The sequence below is a fragment of the Apium graveolens genome, chromosome 8 (genome assembly GCF_009905375.1).
Source record: "Apium graveolens cultivar Ventura chromosome 8, ASM990537v1, whole genome shotgun sequence".
NCBI lineage: Eukaryota > Viridiplantae > Streptophyta > Magnoliopsida > Apiales > Apiaceae > Apium > Apium graveolens.
This window is the reverse complement of record NC_133654.1, coordinates 6,085,858-6,104,340: the sequence shown is the minus strand read 5'-3', so window position 1 is coordinate 6,104,340 and position 18,483 is coordinate 6,085,858. Positions and strand designations below refer to the sequence as shown.

Sequence of the window (18,483 nt, the reverse complement as noted above, 5' to 3'; positions counted from 1 at the left end):
AAAAATGTATAGAAATGAGAGAGAGAGGTAGCCAGCTAATAAATTTGTTCGGGAACATAAGTAATGTTGGAGTTTTTAATATTATATAAGACAAGATTGTGTAACTACACAAAATTTGATATTTGAAAAAATATATAGATATGTGAGAGAGGGAGAGAGGGAGAGAGAGAGCTTTATTTGAAATTCAAAAATCAAATCTACCAGAATAATTGCGGAAGTGATGGGAGCTTATCTACTTAATTTTAAATTTATTGTACTGTATTTCTACCTTGATACGTGTATTATACGTGAAGTTGTATTTTTTTTACAAAAAGTAGTGGCAATTGAGTGTAAATACTTGAAAACTGATGGGAGGTAATTTTAAATTTAGCTGAAAAAAGGCGTCAAGCTTTATACTCTTAAGTGGACGGTTAAAAGTAATTTACCCTAACTGTCTAGAGCAATTTTTTTTGCTATTTCTCAATAATAAAATAGATTAAAGTGCACTTTGTGTATGTGCACTATGTGTGTCAGACCATTTTAGGTACTATACTTTGAAAACTAACATTTTGTGTACATGAACTCTGAAGATTTTTGTAGTTAGTGTACCTCCGTCAAATAAAGCTAACACCATTAGTTTTATTGGGGGCAGTTATGTCATTTGCCATTTGCAACGATTCTATTTAACCCCATTTCACACTGTCTTCACCCCCAACCTATGAAATCCTAATTTCTTGATTGAGCATCCACCCTACACAAAAATGGCAGAAGACATGGATAACTACGATGAAATTCTCGATCTAGCATGTGATTGTAACCGAATGAGCGTGGAGAAGACCTGTTGGTACGTTGAAAAAGCTAGAAGGAGGTTCAGAGAATGTGTCGAAGAAGAATGTGGCTACCACGCGTGGGTAGACCCACCACTCGGAGCTCAAGTTGTAGAAGTGATTGATGAGCTGCAAGAACTTATTGCTGAGTAAGTGCACAAATCTGGGCACATGATGGATTAGCGAATTAAAATATATCAAGCTGAGATGAATAATGTGAAGAAAAAACAAGAGTTCACTGTTATTGCGATGTTTGTGTTATTTTCTCTAATGATGAACATGCTTGGTGCAGTTGGACAAGAAGCTGTGATTGAGGATGAAGGTTACTCTTCTGAATCTGATTAAAGCAATGATTGGAGGTGTTTGTAGATGAAATTATGTCTTAGTTGCGTTGTTTAATTGTACTTCTTTGGTGTAGTTGTTTAGTAGTAATTCACTAGTTGGTTTCTTTGAACAATATAATGTTGATTTTGTTGTTGTAATATCAGACTTTGATTGGAAATTATGCTTGGTAACTCTTTCTGTATTGTTAAGTTTTAAGGACTTATAGTGTTGTTTATGATCGTGTGCGATTATGCATAACCTGAATCATGTACATATTAGAAATAAAGATAAATTGATAAAAACATAAACAATATAAACAAAATACTATATGATATCTATCATTACCCAAATGGTGATAATACATTATAACCACTATACCAAAAGATTAACATTCTAATATTAACAACCTCCAAAATACAATTGTCACCAACACACGTCAATGATGGTCAAAAAATATTATTCCACCAAACAACATACATCAAGTGGATAACATGCTATACAAATCATCATAATATCAAGTTCAAATAAACTATGATAATAATCAATTTACTACATGCTATGCATGCACAAGCATGGTAACAAGGAATACCAGATATGTCCCACTTTTTACAGGCAGAAGTATGAGTCTCCAAGTCTACTACCATCTCATAACCACTAGCAAACATTGTCATCAAATACCTAGCACCTCCACTTCATATCACATGACAACCTTTACTCTGATCTATTGCCCTACAATTAAGAACAAATTCTAGTTATAATTTACTCATGCATGTATAAAAATGGGAAGGTATTTCACTTATTCAGCCTCCTCATATCATTAAGACACACTGGGTTGATGGCATATCTGTTCAACATCTTGTCTCTTCTCTTATGAATCCTCACCATATATAACATCAGTGTGAATGACCTTTAGCATAGAAATAATAGGCAGATTCCTGTATTTTCCAGATTGTGTTGTTAAAAACCTCACAATGGTTATTAACAAACATGTCACTCCTGCAAAGGTTCCTGAATGCACTATTAGACCATTGACTTCTAGGTTTTTCACTAAGCCATTCAAAATACTTCTTTGACAACTATTTGACACAAATTATAATATCAGAGTAGATTAATGTGAAATATAAGTGCACATTAGAAAAAAGAGTATAGAATTTGACAAACCTTTTTCATCTCTTGCATATATTAAATGTATAGTCAGTGGTGGCCCTAGCAGCCAACCACAGATACATCTTCACACCAATGCCTTTATGCTCTTTCCACGTGTTCCTATATAGATGCATGACACATAATCTGTGTTCAACATTAGGGAATACACCTTCCAAAGCATTTACCAGACCCTGCCCAAGCACCAACCAAGAATTAAATAAACTGCACTTACGATTATATATAGAAGCATTATTATTCAACAATTGAGGGAATACAATTCTTTTACCTTTTGTCTGTCACTTATAAAAGTGAATGCACCATCATTCTCTATCCTCATATCAGCCTTGAGGTTCTTTAGAAATCAGTTCCAACTGTCATTATTCTCAACTTCTACAATTGTCGAGACAAGTGGATACATTCCATCATTTACATATGTTGCCACAGCTGCAAGCAACTGTCCACCATATGGGCCCTTCAGATGACATCCATCAAGTTTAAACAATGGCCTGCAACCATTTCTGAATCCCATTTTGAGTAGACCAAGGCATATGCACATTTTTTAAATCTTTTCCTACCACCTGCTAGTTCTTGATCTTCTGACATAATTTGAATTGTTGACTGGGGCATCACCTTCAAAATCTGATCTCCATAATCCCATAATCTCCCATATTGATCCACATGTTTACCGGTTATGTTATCCAAAGCTTTCTTCTTTGCCATTGTAATTGTATAGATGCTAACATGATAATGCAGTCATTAACAACCTTTTTCAAAAGAGCAGTTAGTGGCCAGGTTGGATTCATCCTGATGTCATCTTCATAATGCTTAACAATCCACCTTGAATTAATTTGTTTATGATAAAACGTAGTTGTGCGTGTATGTTTAGGGTTATAGATCTTGATTTGATAGGTTTCAGTTGTATTCATCTTTAAAATATAAATCTTCCATTCACATGGCTTCTTATAAATAAACATCACCATGATGCCATAGTTTCTGCATATCTTAATAGGTCTTTTGTGCATAATTTCTTGCTTTCTCACTGCAGCTCTGAAAATTTTAATAGTTGGAAATAACATACAAAGCTAGAACTGTGGGTCCTTCATGTCAGTGATGAGATTGAAGACTGGAAATGTGACGTCCTCTTCATCAGTTGAATTACATATCATCCTCTCTTCATCACTTGATGCATAGTTGGTGGAGGCATCACTAACATTTTCTACTTCATCTTCACTACAACTATTGTTATCTTCCAATACGTCCTTCTCAGGAACTGTTTCCTGCTCTGCAGACTGCTCAGATGTGTTCACTTTATCCTTTACTTTCTTTTTTCCTTTTCCTTTGGCCTTCTCTTGCCTTTTCTTATCCCTCAAATTCTTGTGATTGCAAACCTTATCATCAATAGAATCCATGTTCGAACCATCAGAGTAAAAACTGCAATCACTCAAAACATCTCTATATTCTACTAGGTTGTAGTCTTCATCAGCTTCACCATCACTAAAAAATGCCTCAATTACATTGTCTTCAACATCTCCTTCATTATCTCTTATCATCTCATCAATGTTTGCTACCACCTGCTATGTGGTAGGATCAACATACTCAACATTTTCAACTTTTGAGGGGGCAAACTCTTGAGCAGGCACCCCATCACCATCAATCACAACAATAAGATACGTTGTGATGGCATATACTGATATACATACATGACCTTTGATGGTGGAAGCAACTCACACATTTCTAAAATATCACAATCTTTGTCTAAGGTACGTAACCCTCTTGTTATATCAGTGTTTGGCCACTTATAGAACAATATGTATAAACCTATTTCCCTGCACTCTTTTAACATGCTAATCAACTCAAGTATTCTCACTGAATTTGCCATATACAAATCGAAATAGTCAAATGACCTCCAACATATTGAATGTCTAAATCCGTCTCACTAAACTTTCCCCCATAATGTAATTTAAAAGTAAACATGTCTTCATAAGCTATAGCAAACAAACTGACCTTGTAAAACAACTTTATATCACACTGCAAAGCAATATAATACTTTATACTTGCTTTACTAAACAACATATTTTAAACAAACATAAAAAACACTCCCTTTTTATCTCTATTTGAAATGAATATAAAAGAAAGGACCACACCAATAATGCGCATGGCTCGACAGCAACATACGTTTATAAATATTCAATTTAACAAATGCACTTCACAACCCTACATACCAAAAAACCCTAATTACCAACAAACCCTAAGAATAGATCATAAAAACCTAATTATGAACAAATCATAAATAGAAACCCCAAGTAAAAGCTCTTACCATCATAATCAGGACCATCGTATGGCTTGTAGATGTCTTTATCACTAGGATTTCTCCGAATCCACACCATTGTTGATCGATTGAGTAACAATAGGGCATTGGGCGAAAATTGGCGGGAATATTTTCGCGGGATAAAATGAGGGATAAAGAAGTTGAAGAGATGAAATGAAAAAAGTAAAGTAATTTAGGGGTTTTAACTGTGTATGATAATTGACATAATTGCCCCCAGCAAAAGTAACGGTATTAACTTTATTTGACAGAGGACATTAACTCCAAAAATGTTCAGAGTTCATGTACACAAAATGTTAGTTTTTAAAGTATAGCACCTTAATATCCTACACACATAGTATATATATACAAAATACACTTTAATAAAATAAAATTAAAATTTAAAATATTATATATAATGATATTTGCAAAAAATATTGTCTAGAGCAAATTTCTCATTGCATTTAGCAACACCAAAAACTAAGGGTAAAACAGTAATTTACGGCATCCCCGTTAACAAGTTAATTAAACAAGAACCCTTTCCTCGATTTACGAGCTCGAAAGTACACACACATCCCCTAAATCTCTACTTAACATATACACATTCTTATACGTATATTTCTTAATTCATACACTCAGCTTCAATCAATTCACCTGATACATATATACACACACAGGTATGTTTATTGTGTTTAATTCACATTTAATTGTAATTATAATTGTGAATTATTGTTGTGTTTGTTTGAATTGATGTTTAATCTCGTTTTCTAGGGTTTATGTGATGCCTGTAGATGCTTTTTATATGTAAATGTGTTGAATTGTTTGTGTTGAAGTTGTTTATGTTGAAATGAAATTGAGATTGAAGTTCGTAGCTGCGGTGTGGTTTGAATTGGTGTGTTTAGTAGGTTAGTGGAAGTTCGGAGTTTTCGTGTTTGATCAGTTGGTTATATTTAGATATAAGTCACTCGAAAACAGTTTATTCCGATATGTGCGGTTTAGAGAGTTGTAAATCATGCAGGGATGTGTTTTACGGTTATACTGGTGTAAATGAAGTAAACATAGCTAAATTAGTTCTGGAAATGCTAGTCAGAAATGTTGAAGTAGGATTTGAAGTCCGTGTAATAGTAGTTGTGCTTTAATGTGACAAATTTGAAATTAAGTGCGTTATGTTTGTTATTTAAGATTGATGAAGATATGTCAGTTTTTGCCGATATGTGTGTGTTTGTATTTTGGCGGAAGAGGTTCAGAGAATTATAGATCATGTAGCGATGTGTTTGTGGTTATACAGGTGTAAATTAAATAAACATAAATAATTTAGTTTTAGAAATGTTGAAGTAGGATTTGAAGTTCATATACTAGTAGTCATGTTTTGATGTGACAAATTTGAAATTAAGTGCGTTGTGTTTGTCAGTTAAGGTAGATGAAGATATTCTATTCTGTGATTTGAGGAACTTTAAAAATAATGTGCAAACTGCATAGGATTCTCTGATCAGTAGGGGGAGGGTATATAAAGATATTATGACACATGACTTGACACTTCTACTGCACATATTTAGTGGTTCTCTACACATTAATGTGTCTCAAGTGTGGTTCGTTTAGTGTATTTAAGATTACACAAACTAGTTTTGAACTTAGATATCTGACCTAGTTTAATCCCCTACTTCCTCAGATAATCATGACGTAATGATGTGTTCTTGGCGGTGTGGGATTTAAATGTTCAAAATCCATCCTACATTTTCTATTAAGTAATGTATTTTCTGGGTACCGTAAATTGGATGTTAATGTGTTTTTTTATGCTCTTCTAACTTGATATAATATTGGAGGTAACATTGAGGACGTTTCCAGAGATTCCGAGTTAGTTTGTTTACATCTAATTGAGCTAAGTTGGTGCAAAAATTGGTCCTTTGTTCATCAACATTCCTGGGTTACAATTCTAAGTGGAAATTTCACTGCTAAAGATAATGATTATTTTTTGTTTGTAATTAATAGAAGAGAACTAGGTAAGTCGGTTAAATGGATCAACTTGATAAATGGGTTCAAACTAAACACGAGTTTGTTAGATGGTGGAGCTCATACATAAAACTTTTATTTGATAAGGTGCTATGCGATCTCAAAAGTTATATATAATTTCACTTTTACCTTTTATTTTTGTTTATTGATGATTGTTCTTATTTTTAACCGCGACCTACACATTCGTCTCTTTAGTCTTTTATCATTTTTTGTGGATATTCTGTTAATCACCCATTTACAGTTCATAATATTTATTTTTTACAACAATTTTTTTTAAAGCTGTTGGTCAAAATCCCTTGCATAAGGGAGCCAATTTTATTTTCCTTATGGTAATTTGCAATATGTCTGGAATAAGTCGTACACTTGTACTTGCATTTGCCAATTCCATATTACATGTGCATCTAATATGCCTCAATTGCAGAAGAGAGCCAAATTTTATATTTCTTTTGGTAGTTTGTTATGTGTCTGAAATAAGTCGTGTACTTATAGTTGCATTTTGCCAATGCATATGCATCTGATATGCCTCAATTTGTTTTGTATCATTTGTGACGGTAATTATCTTGTAAGTGATGGATAGTAAGTATTACATATGATGTGGAAAATCAATTATTCAACTTTTGGCAATTTGTTATGTATGGAATAAGTTGTATACTTGTGTTGCATTTGCCAATACATATGCATCTAATATGCCTCAATCACACAAGAGAGTCGATTTTATTTTCCTTTTGGTAATTTGTTCTGTGTCTGAAATAAGTTGTATACTTGTTTGCCAATACCTATGCATCTAATATGCCTTCATAGCTTTTGTGTCATTTATGATGGTAACTATCTTGTTAGTGATGACTGATAACTGACAACTGATAAGTAAGTAATAAGTACTACATATGATGTGTAAGATCATTTTTTCATTTTGTACCTGGTATCATCAAACCAGAGAATCTTCCCCCATATATCGTGAGATTGCTTGTCTTTTATAAATGAAGGGCAGCATGGTAATGACATAGAAGATTATAAGGGGGGTGTTTAATATGAGACCTCCCCTACAGAAAATATAATTTTTTATAGGAGCACTTTGAGTATCTGGGAAGTGGGTAACTTATGCAATTGTGAGGCAGAATATTTTTCAAGTGTCATCTAAATCTAGTAATCTAGACTCTTTCAGTACGACTAATTGCTGAAAGTATCGGTTTCAGTTGAAATTGATGAATAAATTGTGACACGTATACCCTATGAAGTATCTCACCAATTCCTGTATACGATAGATAATATTGCATATGGGTGCTGGAAAAAGTGGTCATCTTTTCCCCAAATCTAGTAAATTAGGCTGAAAGGCGTTTAATATATTCAAATCCTAATCAAGTCAAGATGTGCCAAGTCTAGCCGTTGAGGCTGGTTTTGTACCTTAAATAACTTTAAAGCTGTTCGTTTTCTGTATTACTTTAGCTCCTTGCTCTTGTAAGTTAATTTCAAATGTGTTATGTCCAGGGGATGCTATCATATTGTCATGCACTTTGAACAGTAAGGAAGCTCTTAAATTGATGCAATGGCAGCATCTAGTAAATTTGATCCGTCTTCTGGAAGCCCAGATAGGCCCCTATATGCCTCTGGGCAGCGAGGATCGTACTCAGGTGCTTTATTGGACAGATCAAGTAGTTTTCGTGAGAACATAGAAAATCCTATTCTTTCAGCTTTTCCAAACATGTCAAGAAGCACTTCGGCGGTCCCACAAGGAGATGTAACTAGCTTTTTGCAGTGCCTGAGATTTGATCCTAAAGCTATGGTTGCAGATCATAAATTCAATCGACCCATGGATTTCAAGCGGCTAGCAGGCCTTGCTCTTGGTGTTCCACCAGATGACTCTCCATCTAGTTCTTTAAAAATCAAACTCGCTTCTTCACTGCCCGAGGAAGTCAAGCGCTTCAAGCTTGGTGTGCGGGAAAGTAGTATTAAGGCCAGGTATTTTTGTGATACCTTTTCTTTGTTTTAGAGTTAAATTTATTTATAAAGTTGCATTGCATCAATATCAGGGAACGTGTGAAGATTTTCAACGAGGGGTTATCAATGTTCAACAAGTGTTTTCCAGGCATACCATCAAGAAAACGATCCCGGTCAGATGTTTTTTCTGGGGACAGATCCAGTGTCTTATTTTCAAGTGATCGTTCTGTTATGGGCCCAACTGTAGGTAAAATGTGTGCCTCGAGCCATACTATCGCTAGTGGTCTTGAACTTGACCAACAGAAGCAAGAGGAGAAAACCAAAAATTTAATCCCGAACAAGCGCACCCGAACGGCTATTGCGGATCCAAGGGTTTGTATATTGATTCCTAAGTATATATTTATATTTCATCCCCGGATACATGCTACTCCCTCTGTCCCCTTTTACATGTCCATTATATATATGCAAATATATATGTGTGTGTGTATTTTTTAATATAAAGTTGAATGGTCATGCCTTTACTCTCTTGAAATTTCTATAATTGATATTATATCCTACTCCGATTTTTTTTTATCAATCTGCCCCCTTGTCTTTCATAGTTTAATTTGACGTCACACGGGTTGGTGAATAAGCTCCCTCCGATTAAACTACTATAAGCATATTCCTTGAGTATGTTAGGTGAATGACATGCATTTTGAAATAATGCTTCTTTACTCGCATGCTTCTTTTGCTTGTCATTTGTATGAAATTTTAATTATCTAATATGTAGCAGGGAAATGAAAACTAATGCTTCTTCTGTTTCAGTATTTAGTGGCCATTATTGTATCACCGTCATGCTTCTAAGCTGGCTCTTGGTTTTTGTTTTTAACCTTGTTGTCTTTGATCACCCTTTTATTGCTGAAAATCGTGCCATTTTTCGTTTTACTAGTCGATGAAACCAATGTATATCTTTCTAAAGAAATGATATATGATTTTCATAAATTCAGATTGATGCAAGGCTGAATACTCCTGTAAGGATGTCTGGGAATTCCGATCGGGATAAAGAGGGGCCAAGACTTCCAAGTAACAGTGCAACTCAGGTTGAAGACCAAACATTGCCAATGGGCATTGATGGCTGGGAAAAGTCAAAAATGAAGAAAAAACGTTCTGGCATAAAGGCAGATGCTGCTCCAAGTTCTATTTCATTAAAGCCCATAGACGGGTATCGGGAGCCAAAACAAGGGTTGCAGCCAAAGCATCTTCCGGAATCTCGTCCTAGATTAAATGATACCTATGGTTTCAGGTAACTTTCTTCTAGTGCTAAGCACAATGTTACATTTTATGCATCTAATTTGGTTCCAAGAGCTGTTAACATATTTTCATTATATTTTTTAGCGGCTTTGAAGGATTTGTTGATCTTAAGAGTTCTTATGCATGATGGAGAGGTTTCTTTACTTGCAGATGTCTATATTTCTTTGTTTCAAATATGTATTTTTTCTCAAACTTTTGATATAGAACTCTATACCCCAAGAACATCAGCGTATGACACATTCCACAAACACGTAGCAATTTGGAAATGTGCTGTTTTCTTATAACTGATATAGCGATTATTAATTGCAACTTGTCTTAAAATAAAGGTATACAAGTGTATGTACTGTGAAAACATGTGTCAATCATGCAAGAATCCATTAGTCAATTACTGATCTGCAAAAAGGTCATGGTGTAGGTATGTAATATTGTAATGTAGGTAGCAAAGGTATGTTTGAAGTCTTTTATGCTAACAAATCTAATCCGTCTAGCGTGGGATGTGGTAAGACAATCAAATATCCCCATTTCCAAACCGAATCCTGACGTGTTGCTTACTATAACGTAATACTTAAGTTTGAACTTTTGACCTAATGCCAAATATGCACCAGTAAATATATACAAATATTTTACGTCTGTACTAATTAGATGCCACGATTCTTAATCACTCAACTAAGTTTTGCCTTACAAAATTCAATTATCTCTTCAACTCTTCAGGGAAAATTGTTTTTTCTTTTATGCTTGTTTTTGTTCACTACTTTTTCAAGTACTCTAAGATGCATTATACTTAGGTCAGGAGCTGTTAATGGAATTGTTGGAGTTGTAAAACCTGATGGCACATCACAGCCAGCTAGCCTGGGTGTGCGTTCTTCCGTCCCTCGGTCTGATCAGGACATTGCTTCTGCTCCCCATGAGAGAAGAGTTGCTACTAGTTTGGACAAGGAGAGAGTTAATTCCGGAGCTGTCAACAAGTATGCAATGTGTTCAAATTTGGAATATTTATATAATCCATTATTAATTTTCCATCTCTTTACTTTTTTCTATTGTCTCACATCAGCTTAAATCACAATCTTATCTTTTTTTGTTTTGTATATCATCAGAACAAATACCAGGGAAGAGTTCACTTCTGCCAGTCCTACTTCAACGGTAAAACTAAATACAGCTTCTCGGGCCCCACGGTCAGGTTCAGGAATTGTTGCGAAGGTATCACCGGTTGTTCAAAGGCCAAGTGCTACAACTGATTGGGAAGTTTCTCAATGTACAAGCAATAACCTGACTGCTACTGGGGAGGCTAACAGTAGTAAACACGCTTCTTCAAACCAATCTTCATCAGCACCTGTTGCTCAATGGGCTTGCCAGAGGCCCCAGAAGATCTCCCGTACTGCAAGAAGAACAAACTTTGTCCCCGTTACAAGTAATGATGAAACCCCTTCATTAGATACTATATCTGATGCTGCTGGTAATGAAAATGGGACACTCTTCCCAAGTCGCCTTTCCAGCAATTCTCCTCAGCGGGTTAGAATAAAAGGGGACCAGTACCCATCAAATGCATTATCAGATAGTGAGGAGTCTGGCGCTGCTGAAGTTAAATCTAAAGATAAGGGCAAGAACTCAAATGAGGCAGATAATAAATCTGGGAAGAAAGTTCAAAAAATTACAACTCTTATTGTTCCACCAAAGAAAAATAAGGTGGCTATCGGAGATGGCATTCGAAGACAAGGACGGACTGGACGAGGTTTAAATTCCACGAGGTCTCTTGTGCCAGTGACCATAGAAAAACATGGTAATATGGGATCTGCAAAGCAGCTCAGTAGTACTAGATTCGGGTTTGAGAAGACAGAGAGGTTCAAACCTTTTCTTTTTTCAGATTAAAGCTCTTTCATTCATGGTTAATATATATAACGGGTTACACTTGGTTAACATGCTCTAATTTTATGAAAAATATACAGCAAAACAGGTCGACCACCAACTCGGAAACTCTCAGATCGTAAGGGTTATACCCGTCAGAAGCACAATACAGTAAATGCTGCTGCAGATTTTCTTGGTACAGTCATCCAAAATTGGCTTTACTTGTGTTTGTTTAGAATTGTTTTTCTTGATTCTTAACCACTCCTGCTGTTAATATTCTTAGTTGGTTCTGATGATGGGCACGAAGAGCTATTGGCAGCTGCAAATGCTGTTGTTAAAACTGGTACTGTTTATTCTGAGATTGTTTTCTCGTACTTTTCTATATTAATGTATGTTTGTCAATCTGATACACATTTTTTGTCGTCGTATCGTAGCTTCTACTTTCTCAAGTTCATTTTGGAGGCAGATGGAGCAGTTATTTCGTTTTATTTCTGAGGTTGACATTGATTATCTAAAACAGCAGGTATTGTTGCATTTATTTTAGTTGTACAGAATGTTTTTCTTATGTTCTACTTGTAGCCGTGCAGGTTAGTAGAGGCTGGTTCTTGTAGTATATATCTGGTATTCGATATCCGAAGGGTTACTTGAATATGGGTTTTCGTAATACGTGAAATGGTATTCAATATCTTAACATTTTCTTTGTTTTCCAAGAGTGTAATGATCTAATGGATAAAGAAATATTGGAATCCGTCTTGCTACAATTGATATCTTATACAAGTCTCCTCTCCCACCGAAAGTGGCATTAAAAATATGTTAGATGAACCAATAAAAAATTCTGGCCCAAAACTTGCAATATAATGCTCTTACCATTAAAATCCTGGCAAGAGGGTTTTCTTCATTTCCTCCATAATGAAGTCCTAATTGGATCTTATTTTGTTCGATTTTAGTTCTTTTGAAATTCTAATTACTGGCAACTTGTGTGCTCAATTATATTTGATCATGTGAAGATTCTTCGTCTTTTTTTTGTATCAGATGGACAATAATACTTTGTGATCTGAACTTCTATAGGATGATGCGATCTTTACTTTCATTTGTTATTTTTCTTCCCTGCAAAGCATCGAATTGCTGAATCAGGATGCTAGTTGCTTATCAAACACCTCGGATGATATGATTATTCTATAATCCACCTTACCCTTGTCTCTTACAGGGAAATATTGATATTAGTGCATCTAAATCAAGGCCGGTACCATCAGACGGCCTGTTACACGGTGGAACTGTGCTTGAACGGATGAGAAATATTACTGAAGCAAAGTATTCTGATCTTAGCCCAGAACATTTAAGCCCGGGACCAGGGTCTTCCACTGACATTCCCCTTTGTCAGATACTTCTTTCTGCTTTAATTTCAGAAGATGGAATTGAAGAACCTTGCTGCAGTGAAAATGAAGGATCAGAATTTAACACTTATGGATCTGATGAGTTTGATGAAGATTTAGAACCTGATTCTTTTAGTCACCAGTCGTTACACAACTTTGAGCTTGCTGGGCGTACTGGTTTAGGTGGATATAGGATAACTGCCAATGGGAGATCCTTTAATGAGCTGGAGCATAATCTGTCTGATAAGGACAGTTTTTCAATGCCGGGCATGTGGATTACATCTGGTGTTCACCATTCCCCAAACGACTTGGTTCCAGATCAAGCAGCAAAACCTGTCTTATCCTGCTCTGATGTTTTGTATAACAAAATGTCCATCAATGAAAGAGCACTGTTGGAGATTCAGAGTATTGGACTTTTCCCTGAACCAGGGGTATGTTTTTCTATTTGTTCCCTGTTTTTTTGGTGCGGGGTTAGTTAAATTATTCCTGTTATGTTGGAAGGATTTCTATATTCGTATCTCTGTTGTCATTCGATATTCCTGACTCCTGAAGTTCCTGATTAGTTTTTATTCCCTCCTTTCGGTTCAGCCTGATGTAGGTCAGACAGGGGATGACAAAATTAGTCGAGATATCAGCGAACTTGAGGACAAGTATCACGATCAGGTAAAGTTTGACTGCAATATAAAATTATGCATGTCAAAGTAAATTGTAGTTGCATAACGTGTTGGCTGCCATGCCAATGGCCAGACCTGGTAAGCAATGACTCAGATCCCTGTCAGTCCCGGTTTCAGGCTTGAGTACTTCTTTCATAAATTCTGTCTTGGATTGCGACCCTATAGATTTCTAGATGCATGTGTTGTTTCCTGCCTTTTGTAGGGTGGTAGATGCCTTCTACATTCTCTCGCCTGATCTTTTTCATGTTACTCTCTCGATTTACTTGAAGGCGGGAGGAAAATTAGACTATTATCATCGCTTCAGAATTCTTATTTGGTTGTCTGTTTTAAATGGTAGGTTTGTCGGAAAAAAGACTTGCTTGATAAACTGTTGAAATCATCAATGGAATCTAGGGAGCTTCAAGAGAAGTAATGACCGTCTCCATTCTGTTTAGACAATTGATTGCAAATTGTTAATTTTTTGACTCTTCAGATCTGGATGCTAAGGTTGACATTGTTTTTGTATAGGGAGTTCGAACGAAATGCTCTTGAAAAACTTGTTGGAATGGCATATGAGAAATACATGGTAAGTCTGATTTTTTGGCTTATTCCTTCTTGCAGAGCGTACGTGTGAGTGCATATGTGTGTGTGTTTATGTGTCTGTGTGTACACACACACACACATATATATATATATACACACACACACACACATATATATATATATATATATAATTTTAAGATTTAACTTTGTTTACAAGTTAGTGTCCTTATTTTCTTATCGCGCTGGTAACTTCTACATGTTGCACGGAAAAATTGACAGCTTCGCGAGTAGCAACAAGTAGTGTCTTTAATATGTTAATGCCTAATGCTGGAGGAAACCATTGTTTTGAATGTGATCAGTTTATATCGAGGCCGGTATCATCAATAGAATTACGTGGTTCCCTTGTTAGTAGTGTGCTCAAAGTTGTGCTAATTTTTTTGACACTGTCATTGTTTTATTACATAAGAAGGTCAGCAGTTAAAATCTCTGTTCGTTTGATAATTTTAGCAGATTGAAAGTTGTTATATGTCTGTTTATTGTTGGGTTAAATATCAAAGTGGTCATCCATATATAACTTTAGTCATCGATTTTAACGGGGTATCATTGAATTACTAAAATCTTAATAAATATCAAACAAATACCTCCAAATATGTGCTCGGAAAGTAATTGTAATATACTATTGAGTTCCACATAATTTTATTGAATACTGCCGCAACCAAATGAAAATTCTTGAGTTGTAGTATTTAAGATAATATATTATAAATTCTATATACTAATCATTTTTATTTAAATCAAATAAAAGAACTTTAAAATTTAAAATAAATATTAGATAAAATTTTAAAAATCTAAATATATAATCTGAAATACTAGAATTCATAACTTTTCATTTGGTTGCAGTAACATTCAAGAAAATTGTATAAATTATGTTAAATAAATTTGAAAGAATTGCATTTTGCACTCTTTAGCTTTGGTCATATTTCACTTTTATAAACCTACTTTAAACATTTCAATTTGCATCCCTCTGAAAACCCGATTCAATATGAACCCTTTACCTAATTATTTAACCCTAATTGTTGTTTTCTACAATATTTCTCATCTTTTCTCTTCAAGAAAAGATTAAATATATAGTTGAAGACGACAATTAGGGATAAAATATTGACGAGATTAGGTAAAATGGGTGCAACTTGAATCGAGTTTTAAAGAAGGGGAATGAGAACCGCAATTTTTGAAAGTAGGTTTACAAAAATGAATTTTGGCCAGATCTAAGGGGTGTAAAATGCAATTCTCTCAAAAAAGTTTTAATTTTCGATTACATACTTAAAGGTATATGTTTGATATTTATTACTCCCTCTGTCCCATTTTTTGTTGTCCACTATTACCATTTTCCTCTATTCCAAAGTAATTGTCCAATTTGGTAAATAAAAGGTAAAAATTGTTGTCTTAGTTTTATATTATGTCAAGTATCATTTTATTTGATTTGGTTGAATAAAAGGTGGATTTAGATTGATGGACAAGAAAAACGGGAAGGAGGGAGTAAGATTTTAGTGATTTAAATGATACCCCGTTGAGATTGGTGACTAAATTGATATATAGCCTATACTTGAGTGACCACTTTGATATTTAATCCATTTATTGTTTATGCAGAAACACATAATTTTAGCTAAATTTTTTTTAAGTACTCTAGGGTTGCGTGAGCTCCTTCATATGCATGCCCCTGCCTTGAAATCACATGCAACTGACTTTGATTGAATGACCGGTTTATCTGCTTTAATGTGAAGTGACAAGTAGTGGCCTAAAGAAAACTTGAGAGAGTAAATCAAAGCGGAATAGTTAGAATTTTATTCTGTCAATTTAGGATAAGTTGTATTCACTATATGCTTCCTTAGAAGAGCAATCGAGACCCATTTGTTTTCAACGCATATGCTCTTTTTAGTGTAGCTGAAAGTATGTTGATGATTGTGAAAGTATTGAAGAATTGTAGATTTTACAATAGCATGGAAGCAATCGAATCGTCTAAATCCAACGAAAAGCTGTATTATGAAATTTTGTCATTTAAATACTTTGGTTATATCTCATCCATTGTGGCATACTTTCAGTCAATTTGTTGACCGTGTAGTGTAACGAAGGCACTCATGCATATACTTGGCCAATATAATTCTTTATTACATAATTGACTAGAAATCACATGGTTATTTTATCTGACAGAGTTGTTGGGGTCCAAATGCCCCTGGAGGGAAGAGTGCTAGTAGCAAAATGGCGAAGCAGGCTTCTCTTGCTTTCGTCAAACGAACATTGGATCGATGTCGGGAATTTGAAGTCACGGGAAAAAGTTGCTTTGGTGAGCCTTTATTTAGGGAAATGTTTCTCTCTAGGTTGAGTGATGCTCAACGAATGGATGTCACTAGAGATGGAGAATCTGGAAGGCATTATGGTAGAAGTTCCAGGGAAGGCAGAATTTCAGGTATTTACTGTACTGAGATAATCAGGCTATTAATTTAAATTATAGTTTCTGAACCTTTCTGCTTTTACCATGTCGTTGCAGAAGTTGAATTTTATTGTGGATTTAGTCGAATATGGACTGTCGGTACAAGTTCTGGCATATTTAACAATTTCCGTTTTTTATTTTAATGTAAATTTCTTTTTCAGGACTTGTAGGGACACCGCAAACCTCTTCTGTTAGAAACCATGATGTGTATAGTCCTGGCACTTTCTTCGGGAACTACCCCTCTGTGAGAAACATAGGCGAAAAAGATACATGGTCAAACAGAGTAAAAAAGAGGGAATTGTTGCTTGATGATGTTGTAGGGGGGGTTGGAACTTCACCAGGTGTCTCTCCAGGCATTGTCACTTCAATTTCGAGCAGTGCTAAAGGAAAGAGGAGTGATAGGGACAGAGAAGGTAAAGGAAATAACAGAGACGTCTTATCTAGAAATGGGACGACTAAAAATGGGCGAACTACATCCGGAAATATGAAGGTAGAAAAGAAATCCAAGTTGAAGCCTAAGCAGAAAACAACTCAGTTATCTTCTGTAAATAGCCTTATTGGGAAGATGTCCGAGCAACCAAAAAATTCACCATCTTCTATTCCGAAGTCCGGGGATATGACTTTGTGTGGTAGTGGAAGGGAAAAGGACAACCTTAAGTTGAATGTAGTGGACAATTGTGAGGCCATTGATTTTTCCACCCTACATATGGATGGGGGTCTAGATGTCCCCGATGAACTTGGTGATCAAGGGCAAGACATTGGTTCGTGGTTAAACATTGATGATGACGGGTTACAAGATGATGACATTATGGGCCTTGAAATTCCTATGGATGACCTATCAGAGTTGAATATGATGGTCTGAAATTGCTTTTGTTGTATAGACCTGTTAATTATACATTTTACAGAGGAAACAGGATCATCGTTGTAAGAGGTGACAGGTTACGTGGAAGGTCATGTTGCTGCCCCTTTCATAAGTAGGCTACAGATTCTTTCAGAAAGCCCTGCATAAGTTAATTTCCTGATAAACCTTTCGGATTTTGCTCCCCCAAAGTTAATGATACAGACTGTAAAGATCCTTGCCCTCATCCAAGCTAGTATGTCCTAATCATATCTGAGCAATTAGTGTAGTCTGGATGTAGCATTACAGATTAGGGCTAATGCCTTTTGTACATAATTTTTCTGTTCTGAATAAAATCAGCTCATTTATGCAATGGTTGTTCACTTCCTAGTGTTTTCTAAGCAATATGTGTGTTTATATTTCAATGTGAAAATTGAGGCGCTAAGGAAGAGTTTGAGTAACTGTCAATAAAATGACGAGTCTCTACTAAGACATGGTGGAAATCGTATGAACATAAAGTGGCAACATCTCTGTATAGTGAAGTCCTTGTAGTGTTAACAAAGAGCTAACCGATGGTATCATGTACTTGTATCTTGAATTGATTTCAGATCAGTTAGTGTTAGTCTGTTTCTAGATCTTGTTCTTGTGCAGAGAGAATTTGCTTGCTGGAATTCGCCTCTACTGAAAGTGCATTAAAGAAGTTGGTGGTTATCTGTCATGCTTAATTTTAGTAGACCTTCATGTTTTGTCATCTATTTTTTTTAATCTTGATCAGTTAGTCACATGCTTTTTAGCTGTCATGATTCAAGTTGTTTTGCTGAATGCTCCAATTTTTTATCATATTGAGAGGTTTTGCAGGGGGAAAAGACTAATATGATGCTTGTCTTGGTGTATTTTTATATTGTGTATCACAGATGAGGGAGTGAGATGCAA

At 35.4% G+C, this 18,483-nt stretch overlaps 1 protein-coding gene across 1 annotated transcript; it reads left to right on the top strand.

Moving 5' to 3' along the window:
- The first annotated feature begins 5,101 nt into the window (after positions 1-5,101).
- Positions 5,102-17,923, top strand: LOC141676555 (uncharacterized). Its single transcript, XM_074482226.1, has 15 exons — positions 5,102-5,258; positions 8,077-8,547; positions 8,619-8,898; positions 9,513-9,808; positions 10,602-10,781; positions 10,911-11,654; positions 11,760-11,854; positions 11,942-12,001; positions 12,093-12,181; positions 12,866-13,462; positions 13,620-13,694; positions 14,043-14,113; positions 14,213-14,270; positions 16,433-16,688; positions 16,874-17,923. The coding sequence occupies exons 2-15, from the start codon at positions 8,135-8,137 to the stop codon at positions 17,572-17,574; spliced, it is 3,915 nt and encodes a 1,304-aa protein (XP_074338327.1). The 5' UTR covers positions 5,102-5,258; positions 8,077-8,134; the 3' UTR covers positions 17,575-17,923.
- Positions 17,924-18,483: the final 560 nt, after the last annotated feature.

Bases quoted from the DNA above. Each gene is read 5' to 3' on its own strand.
- LOC141676555 (XM_074482226.1), top strand. From the start codon at position 8,135: ATGGCAGCATCTAGTAAATTTGATCCGTCTTCTGGAAGCCCAGATAGG. The intron at 9,809-10,601 runs GTAACTTTCTTC...CATTATACTTAG, and splicing joins AATGATACCTATGGTTTCAG to GTCAGGAGCTGTTAATGGAA. The intron at 11,655-11,759 runs GTTCAAACCTTT...AAAAATATACAG, and splicing joins GGGTTTGAGAAGACAGAGAG to CAAAACAGGTCGACCACCAA.